The sequence below is a fragment of the Gobio gobio genome, assembly GCF_949357685.1.
Source record: "Gobio gobio genome assembly, chromosome: 14".
In the NCBI taxonomy this organism is placed as follows: domain Eukaryota; kingdom Metazoa; phylum Chordata; class Actinopteri; order Cypriniformes; family Gobionidae; genus Gobio; species Gobio gobio.
This window is the reverse complement of record NC_137107.1, coordinates 21,881,576-21,891,817: the sequence shown is the minus strand read 5'-3', so window position 1 is coordinate 21,891,817 and position 10,242 is coordinate 21,881,576. Positions and strand designations below refer to the sequence as shown.

General features: G+C 36.3%; 2 protein-coding genes across 2 annotated transcripts; both read left to right on the top strand.

The window, feature by feature from the left end:
- The first annotated feature begins 234 nt into the window (after positions 1-234).
- rps14 (ribosomal protein S14) lies at positions 235-4,746 on the top strand. The gene is made up of 5 exons (XM_079836035.1): positions 235-296; positions 955-1,105; positions 4,192-4,353; positions 4,474-4,550; positions 4,641-4,746. Exons 2-5 carry the CDS (start codon positions 957-959, stop codon positions 4,706-4,708), a joined length of 456 nt encoding a protein of 151 aa, XP_079692161.1. The 5' UTR covers positions 235-296; positions 955-956; the 3' UTR covers positions 4,709-4,746.
- Positions 4,747-6,035: 1,289 nt separating this feature from the next.
- On the top strand, positions 6,036-9,644 carry cd74b (CD74 molecule, major histocompatibility complex, class II invariant chain b). Its single transcript, XM_079835584.1, has 6 exons — positions 6,036-6,290; positions 7,014-7,174; positions 7,305-7,390; positions 8,489-8,516; positions 8,615-8,821; positions 9,194-9,644. Exons 1-6 carry the CDS (start codon positions 6,211-6,213, stop codon positions 9,238-9,240), a joined length of 609 nt encoding a protein of 202 aa, XP_079691710.1. The 5' UTR covers positions 6,036-6,210; the 3' UTR covers positions 9,241-9,644.
- The last annotated feature ends 598 nt before the right edge of the window (positions 9,645-10,242 follow it).

The following is a 10,242-nucleotide window of genomic DNA, read 5'->3' as shown; positions in this document are numbered from 1 at the left end:
AGATGTATGCTCTTCTTATTTAGTAATTGAATTAAATGAGTCAGAATATTGTAAGATTTTTACAGGGAAACTTAAAGGAGGGTGTAAAAGACATTACTTTAGCTTTATGTATGTGAAACTTCCCAAGAAGAATTGTTAACTTTAATGCGTTGTCAATCATATCCAAAAAAAATTGCTCATCTGCCACGGACTTTTATTCTATATACTATTATTTCCGCTTGTGGAAGTTGAACTTTCAACCCGGCAGCGATTTTTCTTTCCTTTCCTGTTTCGGCCTCGATTAGAGACACACATAGGTAAGATAACACCGTTTCAATCCGTTCAAATCCTATCTTTATTAAAAGTGTGACATACAAAATCAAACGTTTGTAACGTCCCCTAACACCTCACGCACCAGTAGAACGTGATATTACTCTCAGAAATAGTGATGAATGCAGTATTTTAAGCGGATTATCAGTGCTGCTCTAGCGGGGTCCTGCACCACACTGGTCTGACTAGCGCAGCTGCACGAGCCGCTGTATCTGAGACTCGGAGGAGATATACTCGGCTGCTTTACGGTTTGTGTGGAGAAATGTGCTTCGTTTCTCGTCCAAATAGTGTCTCGTTTATAGTGTCTTAAACGTGTTGATACTGAACGTGTTCTAATTGACAATATCGGTTTGATAGCACAGCTTTGGCGTCCAAAGGCATGTTGTCCATGATTCCCTTGGCCATTCTGGATTTTTCCTCAGTATTTAATGATAATAGTTTGGCTGTAGTTAACGTTGCATTAAGTCTGTAGTTTGTAACACTATTGCTAACTAGTTTAAACACGCAGTCGCACACCAACAGGTCTTTTCAAATGCATTACAAGAGCATGGCAAGAGAGAAGCTCATTTTTAGACCAGGGGGCTAAATTATAATGAGCATGGATGGTTTTCATGTTTAGTTGACCTGACTGTTGATGTTTTTCAGCAATGGCACCTCGCAAGGGTAAGGAAAAGAAGGAAGAGCAGGTCATCAGTCTGGGACCTCAGGTTGCCGAAGGCGAGAATGTGTTTGGAGTCTGCCACATCTTTGCATCCTTCAATGACACTTTTGTGCATGTCACTGACCTCTCCGGCAAGTACGTAACCCAAGAATCTGGAGTAAAATCTGTGTGCATATTAAGTACAAATACCAGCAAAACAATTGAAGTGAGATTTTCACACTGATTTCAGTTTTTGCATTTTGTAGTGTACCCTAAATTAATGTTTTAACTTGTCCACTGTTATCCAAACCTGTATGGTTTTCACCACAAACGTATATTTATTCTAAATAAGTGAAAGTAGACTGGGATGGTAAAGCTCCAGAATTGGGCATCATAAAGTAGTTCATGCCTGTATTCATATCAAATGGATGCTGTTTCGATTTGTGTGATGAACAATCCTAAATGTAAATCAGTACAGAGGGCAACTGTCTACTTTTTCAGCTGGTCTTGGTTCCAGAAATATTTTGTGTTTAGTTCTTATAGGGATTTTAAAAATGCATCGGCTATTTGCACTGTAAGTAGCATCTATCGCTAAGAAAATATGCTATTTTCTCTTGGTGTAAATATAATCTAGTTGCTGTTTACACCATGTAAATGGCAGTATTGTGCAACAATATATGTGAACCTGAACCACAAAACCTGTTTTACGGGTCAATTTTGTCCAAATGAAGTCCTTAGCAATGTATATTACTACTCGTACATTTTTTAAAAATATATTTACGGTAGGAAATTGACAAAATATCCTCATGGAACATGATCGTTACTTAATATCCTAATGATTTTTGGCATCAAAGAAATCGATAATTTTGACCCACACAATGTATTATTGGCTTATGCCACAAATATACCTGTGCGACTTATGACTGGTTTTGTGCTCCAAGGTCACATGGTCTCAATATATTGCACCCAAAATAAGAACTACTGTGAGAAATGTAAGTTTGCATAGTTGATTGAGTGCTACTTTATATATATATATATATATATATATAATGTTGAATATAATCTATAATAATGCAACAGAGGAATATTTGTGGGTCCTAATAATGCCAAATTTCTTACCAGTATAAAGTGGGGTACCTTGTTTTAAATATATCTAGTCAGTGACAGTGCAAGCATATTCGTCTGTAATTTTAACTTCAGAATAATGAATATTTTTATTCTGATGTCACCATTGTCCTGTGCATTGGGTTACCAGCACCAAGTCCAAGCCTATTCATTTTCACCCCAATGTAAAAAATTTAATCAACAGTACGTTTTAACTTTTTAGAGCAGTGGTTCTCAAACTTTTTGACAATTTTCGCGTTTATATTACAAATATGTAAACTCGCAATTGCGAGAGTCAGAATAGCAAGATAAAGTCACAATTACCTTTTCTTTCTATTCTGTGGTGTAAACAAGCTTCCATAGTCATAATGTATGATTAAGAGCTCATATTGAAAAATGCTGAATTGTTAAGTAATGGCAATAAACTGTACGGCTTTTAAAGACTTAGAAAGCAATATTTGGCATGATCCTTGTCTTTTATTCCCGCCGTAGTAAAATTGAAAATGTACTGGAAAATGGTTGCTGAAAGAATGGGAACCCTGTCCGAGTATCACCATAATGACCAACATTAAAATACAGTAGCGTAGTAGGCCTAACTATTCAGCTTTAGCTCTGCACAGTTCAAAAACGAGGCAGTTTATTCCTAATAGGAATATTTATTGTTGTCAGCCAATTTAACATTGTAAATACAGATTGTACATTTGCACTGTGCTTACATACAGGTAAATAAAATAATTAAATAATGATTAAATTAAAACTAATGTACTTGAATGTGTAAAATTTTTTACTCTAATAAAGATTAAATTAAAGTATGCGTTTTAACATTAATTTATTTAGTGAGTCCTCTGTGTACCACTAGAGGCAGCCTGAGGACCACTAGTGGTACTCGTACCACACTTTGAGAACCAGTTTTAGAGCATCGCAATAATATTGTGTCGAATCGTGACATGAGTGTATTGTTACACACCTAGTAATAAGTGTAAATAGTAGTTAGATGCTATTGATTACGCCATTTTTAGTGCTTTATGAGAGTGGGAGTATTTCTGTATTACATGATTAATGTAGTTTTCACCACAAATTCGGTTGTTAAACGATTCTTTTAAAAACATGTTGATGCGTGCTAACGGCTTACGCCGAAGCAAATATGGATTAACAGCCTTGTAGCTCACAGTTGGTCTGTCTTTAACCCTTTTTAAGTTGCCAGCCACTTGACAGCGTTTTTGAACATGTTCACAACTTTAATGGCTATTTTGATATTGCATGTTCAGATATTCAGACAACAAAAGAGAGGGCAGAGCCTCTGCTTTAAAAAGAAATTTTCTAGCTTCATGCTTTTATTTTTTTATCAACACTTAAATGTAGGTAAGTTTCATTTAAAAAAATGCAGCATTTTGAACAAAAAGCTGAGAATTGCATTCAACTACATGCATAAGCTTGTAAGGCTTGTTTCTGCTGCTTCTGTGTTTTGATCTGGAGATTGTTCTCTTTCTGAAGATGTGAAATGGCGCCCTCTACTGTATACAGTGAATAACGGTGAAAGCATGGATTGCCAGACAGGGAAGCATTGTCATAAATGATGGAAAATTGTCAATGGAGGGGAAAGAGTTAAAGGGTTACAAGTTATCGTTAATCAATTTTCTTATGGAGAATTAGTGTTTTCAACAGCACAATTCAATTAGTGTTGAACTAGATTTAAATAAGTAGAATTAATGCAGACTTCAGATGCATATCACTATGAATCCATCCCCCTATGGAGAAAATGAAAGGGATGCACTCTAATCACTAACAGTTTTGCCTTTTCCTTTAGTTCTTTTATTAAATAAAATTAAATATGGCTATTAGATGCCTATCAATGACTTGTGGACACGAGACATGCAAGAACCAATGACGTTTAATGAAATTTCCACATTTTGCATCTTCACTGACTTAAATTTCGGTTTTCCTCCCATAGACCTATTATATGGTTTCTGACGAAGTGGTACATACCATGCCACTTGTACAAGGTTTTTCTTAGAAGAAAGTCTTACAAGTTTAGAATCATGTTAGGCTAACTTCCTTTTTGATTAAGAGAAGTTATTTTTGTTGCTTTCTGGTGGTGATCATCTTCTGAATGAGTTTTCCTTCCTCTTGATCTAAAGAGAAACAATCTGCCGTGTTACTGGTGGGATGAAGGTGAAGGCCGACAGAGACGAGTCCTCCCCTTATGCCGCTATGTTGGCGGCTCAGGATGTGGCTCAGAGGTGCAAGGAGCTGGGAATTACTGCCCTGCACATCAAGCTGAGAGCCACTGGTGGAAACAGGTGAGACATTTACAGACAGGGACTGACGAGACATGTCATTTTTGGCTGTGTGTGGGTTTATGGGAAGGAAGTACATGGGCTTGCATCATGATTTACTTGCTCTTTTTTTTCCCACTTAAGAACCAAGACTCCTGGACCAGGGGCACAGTCTGCCCTCAGGGCTCTGGCTCGTTCTGGCATGAAGATCGGCCGTATCGGTACGTTAAGCTAATGAAGCCTGATCTCTGTTCAGTGGAATAAAAGTGTTTCTATGAGGAAGTCTCATTCACTTTCATTTTCTTTTCCAGAGGACGTCACCCCCATTCCATCAGACAGCACCCGCAGAAAGGGAGGTCGTCGTGGACGTCGTCTGTAAACTATCGGATTTTTTTCAGAATAAAGAGTCAAACAATACTTTTGCCTCCTGTCTTCACTGAAGCACAAGCTTGAGTTCTCATGATTAGTGATTCGGCTTCCTTTAAGCTCATTATACACGTCTAACCGGTTTAATGTATAATGTTCTGGTGTGTTTGAAACCAAACTAGTGAATGCTCGGGGAATACCAAGACAACAACCTTGTTCAAATGATGCCAGAATGATTAATTTCCTCATTGCAGAAAGTTTTTCAACCTGCGCAGAGACTGAAGTTGTGATTCCAAGTTGTGAAAAATTAAAGAACTAAAAATTAAAGTGCTTAAAAGTAGTAATACCAGACTGCAAAGTATGACCCGCAGACTATGCATAAAATATGTATTGTGTAGAGACTGGTTACTTTTGTTTTTATGCTTCTGTAAGCTACTCGCAATATATTTAATACATGAATTTTACTTATTAATGTACTTGCTGTATTTATTTTACTGTCACTAATGCAATCATAATGTATGGTCTAAGTGAGCTGTTAAAAATGTGCTTGGATACATCTGTACCAAGTTTGGGGACAAACTTAGCTGTTATCAATTAGTTTTACTTTTAAAATGTAAAGTAAGGGATTACTGTACATTTCTGATGTATTCATTTCTGGTGTAATGCATTAAATTGTGCATAGAACAATTCTATATAAAGCTGGATTTAATAATTCAACATCTAATTTTAAAGTGCATGTTTGTAATGTAACCTCCCTTTTATATGCTTTGGTCAGTTCAAGAGTAATATATGCATTTGTTTATTTGAAATAATTAAAAGGGCAATTTCCTTTCTGTCCTTGTATTGTTCAACTGGCAGAGGTTGATATGGGATTTAGAAAGTAATAAGTAATCCAATACTTTTTAGACCAAGTACTTTGTACAGTAATCGAATTACACTGAAGATGTAGTTGCTAGAAATCAATTACTTTTTTAGAGTAATTTAATACTGGGGACAAACAAGATGACAAAGTGAAAGTTGCAGTTTAATATGTATTTGTAATCCTTTAATATTAGAAAAATAATTATCTACCCATATTAATTATATATACTGTGTCAGGCATTAAAAAAAGATAAGTACTGTCTTTATTGCAGATTTATATTTGGTATGATACAAACGGTTTTGTTTGTGTTGTCCATAAGAGAAATCAAATCACACAAAATCGATTGCGCCTCAAAAATTACTGACAGAAATGTACTTCAAATGTTGAAAATCGCACTTTCTTTGTTCTCAAACTGAATGCATGAGACTAGTGTGTGAGACACAAGTACATTCAAGTTCAGGTTTGTCTGACAACTGATGATGCAGCGCGTCTTATCCAATGAAATAAAGACCTCAATCTGCTCTAGACGGACTCTTTCATCCGAACGTCACTGCTGGACTCTCAGTTCTCACATTTTCATATTAGAGAGCTGTAACAAAAATCCTTTCAGCAAATTGACAACATTTTGAAAAGTTTCTGACTATTGCTCAGAAATGGCCACCGAGGGAAGCGAAGCACCACTTATCAGAGCTCCGAGTGAGCAAACTTCAATCAACATGGGACCTCAGGGAGGGTGAGGAAACCTTCTGTTTTTATTGACTTTATCAATAAATCTTGTTTTTTCTCAGTTATCCATGTTAAATGTAGGTAAACTAAAATTGTTAAGTGACTGAATTTATCTTAATTGTGTAGAGTGTTTTTTTTGTTATTTGTATTTTTCAATAAATATGCAGAAAAATGGTGTAAAAACTGCCTAAAAACATTAAACATCGCTATATATTTAGTCCTCGCTAGCAGTGCTTCATTAAAAAAAACGTAATTTGTTCTGTAAGAAATAGATTTTTTTTTTTTTTTTGGTCAACGCAGTGTTTTTGTTTCTGCGTATCATTGCACTGCACACATTGTATAATCATAATTCAATACAATTTAACGAGCCTAGTTCACCCCAAAATGAAAATTTTGTCATCATGTACTCACCCTCAAGTTGTTCCATACCTGTATACATTTCTTCTGTTGAGCACAAAAGAAGATATTTTGAAGAATGTCTGTAACCAGACAGTTGACGGCACCCATATACTTCCTAGAGTATTTGTTTCCTGCTATGGAAGTCAGTGGGGTCCATCAACTGTCTGGTTACCAACATTCTTCAAAGTATCTTCTTTTGTGTTCAACAGAAGAAAGAAACAATTAAACATATCCCCACTTGACATGCAACAGTTTTCATCCGTGTGTCTTTGTTTGAATTTGTTAGTGTTTTGTATGAATCCACTCATATGAATCCATTATTTCCGCACAGATCTAACAGTAAGGCCCTGAAGGTGGCAGGATTGACTCTGCTGGCTGGAGTACTGATCGTAGGTCAGGCCTTCACCGCCTACATGGTGTACAGCCATAAGGAGCAGCTCAACACCATAGAGAGACGCGGCGACCGCCTGCAAGAGCTCAGCCGCAAGTTTGGTCAGAACTGCTTTTTATTTTATGGGCTTCTCATCACATTTTCTACCATTTAAATCACCATTAACCCATTACACTAGATGTCCTCTATTGGAAGCATAATCATTCTGACTTTCTTCCTTTTTTTGTGCAGTCATGCGCAGTCAAGGGACTCCCTTGAAAATGCATCTCCCTATGAGCTCCCTTGCTCTGACACTTGAGGACACGCCCGAAGAGAAGGTAAAAGTCAGTTCCTCTCCGGCCACATGGTGTCAGGATTGAGTCAGAAAATCAAATCAAATCAAGTTTTAAAGCTGCTTTTCTCAAATGGGTTTACTTTAATTATGAATAAACACTATAGGCCAAATTATTGAAATAATTACGTTTGTAACACTTTATTTTACGGTGTCAGCATTTGAGTACTCTGTAATAATTAACTACATATACTTACTTTAGGGTTAGGGTTAGTTGCATTTAATTATGCATAATTTATAGTTATTACTATAGTAAATACATGTAACAAGTGTAAAAAGGATACTGTAAAGTGTTACCAATGCTGCATTTATTTGATCAAAATACAGTAATATAGTAACATATTATAAAAATGTTATTTATTCCTGTGATGGCAAATCTGTCACATGATCCTTCAGAAATCATTCTAATATGATGATCTGCTGCTCAGTTGTTATCATTTATTATTGGTGCTAAATTAGGCTATTAATAATAGTTCTTATTATCAATGTTGAAAATGTTTTTTGCTGATTAATATTTTTGTGGAAACCGTGATACACTACCATTCAAAATTTTGAGGTAAGCAAGATAAAAAAAAAAAATTAAGAAATTAAATAAAATATTAAGAAATGAATTGAAAAGAGACAGAAAAGACATAACATTTATATGTTACAAAATAATTATATTTTAAATAAATGCTAACTCGAAGAATCCGGAAAAAAAAGAACCATTATTAATAACAAAAAACAACCATTATTAATAACCAAGCACCAATAATAATGGACCATAAATAAGTAGTAATTCAGCTTATTAGAATGATTGAAATATCATGTGACACTGAAGACTGGAGTAATGATGCTGAAAATGTATTTCGGAATTTATATCATAATCACATGACTGTTTTACTGTATTATTGATCGAATATGGAAAAGGAAAGCATAATAGACTTCTTTTAAAAACATATAAAATCGTAATTATTCCAAACTTTTGACCGGCAGGGTAGAAACAGGAAATGATAAATGAAAAGATAAAATCATAAATAAAAACACACAATCTAAATCCTGCCATCTACAGCTCTCTCATGTGTTATTATGCTCTATATTTCAGGTTTCCCCTTCCTCAGATCCCAAACCAGGTATCAAGATCTCGTCATTGTCAAACGGCAAATTTAGTCCTCAGCATTTGTGTCCTTTGCTCACACACATGTATGTCCTGTTCATTTCTGTCCCACAGCGCCCACTGTTCTCTCCCAGTGCCAGAAGGAGGCCACTGGGGTGGTCAAGAGCCTCCTGCCGTCCTTCATCCCCAGGTGTGAAGAGAACGGAGACTACCAGCCCCAGCAGTGCTGGGATGAGACTAACTGGTGCTGGTGTGTGGAAAAGAACGGCACTCAGATTCCTGATTCTCTGACCGAAGGTTCTGCTGAGTGTTGGAAATCCGGTATGAGCTGAAGACTTAAGTTCTACTGTGGCATAGATGACCTACTTATATTAAAGGGATAGTTCACCCAAAAATGAAAATCCTGTCATCATTTACTCACCCTCAAGTTGTTCTAAAGTCTTCTGCTAAACACAAAAGAAGATATTTTGAAGAATGTCGGTAACCAAACAGTTGATGGACCCCATTGACTTCCATAGTATGGGGGAAAGTCAATGTGTTCGTCAACCGTTTTGGGTGAACTATCCCTTTATTGTAAGGCAATATTAAAGAACTGATTTATTTCTATCATTAGTTACTGCTTTTGTCTTCATACATATGTACCCAGTGGTGTCACGATATGTAACTAATATAAAGCACTGTTCTTTATTTTAGCTGATGTGAAGGTGATGGAGCCTCTGGTGGGGGCAGATGGCCAGTGAAGGAGAGCAGTGAAGACTGCATAAATATCATATTCTGGTGTCTTTATCTTTAAGTTTAACAGCTGAACTTTCACATTTAGCTACTTTAGATTCATAGCTTGGTTTGAGGTAAGCATTTTAGCCAGATATTTTGCTTTCAAGATAGTGAAAATCTAAAAGTTCATTGCGTTTGATATTGTACTCGTAATAATTGCAGACTTTAATAGATTAACTGCAGCAGTGTTGACCTTTTATGAAAAACTTTCACTTTGATAATAAAACTGTACTATGTTGTTGTTTTTAACTAACTTTTAATTACCTTTTATTAAATATTCGTAGACTGGTTGATGTGAGATAATATATAGAAGGATAGATGGCAATGGATGACTAACAAAGATGGCCAATAAACTTAATTTCTAACCATTTGTGTGATCTGTTTGTTTTGGACTAATTCTTTTAAGTTGTATGTCAAAGGTTTGATCTAAATTACCAAGACCCCAAAGATACTTTGCAAATATACTTTAAATTAGCCTGCATCATTAAAGGCTAGAGCTAGTGTTGTAGTCAAGACCACCTAAACCAAGACCAAGATCAGCGTGTGCCGAGACCAAGACAAGACCAAGACTTTATGGGGTTGAGACCAAGACAAGACCAAGGCTTTATGGGCTTGAGACCAAGACAAGACCAAGACTTTATGGGGTTTAGATCAAGACAAGACCAAGGCTTTATGGGGTTGAGACCAAGACAAGACCAAGACTTTATGGGCTTGAGACCAAGACAAGACCAAGACTTTATGGGCTTGAGACCAAGACAAGACCAAGGCTTTATGGGGTTGAGACCAAGACAAGACCAAGACTTTATGGGGTTTAGACCAAGACAAGACCAAGACTTTATGGGGTTGAGACCAAGACAAGACCAAGACTTTATGGGGTTTAGACCAAGACAAGACCAAGACTTTATGGGGTTGAGACCAAGACAAGACCAAGACTTTATGGGGTTTAGACCAAGACAAGACCAAGACTT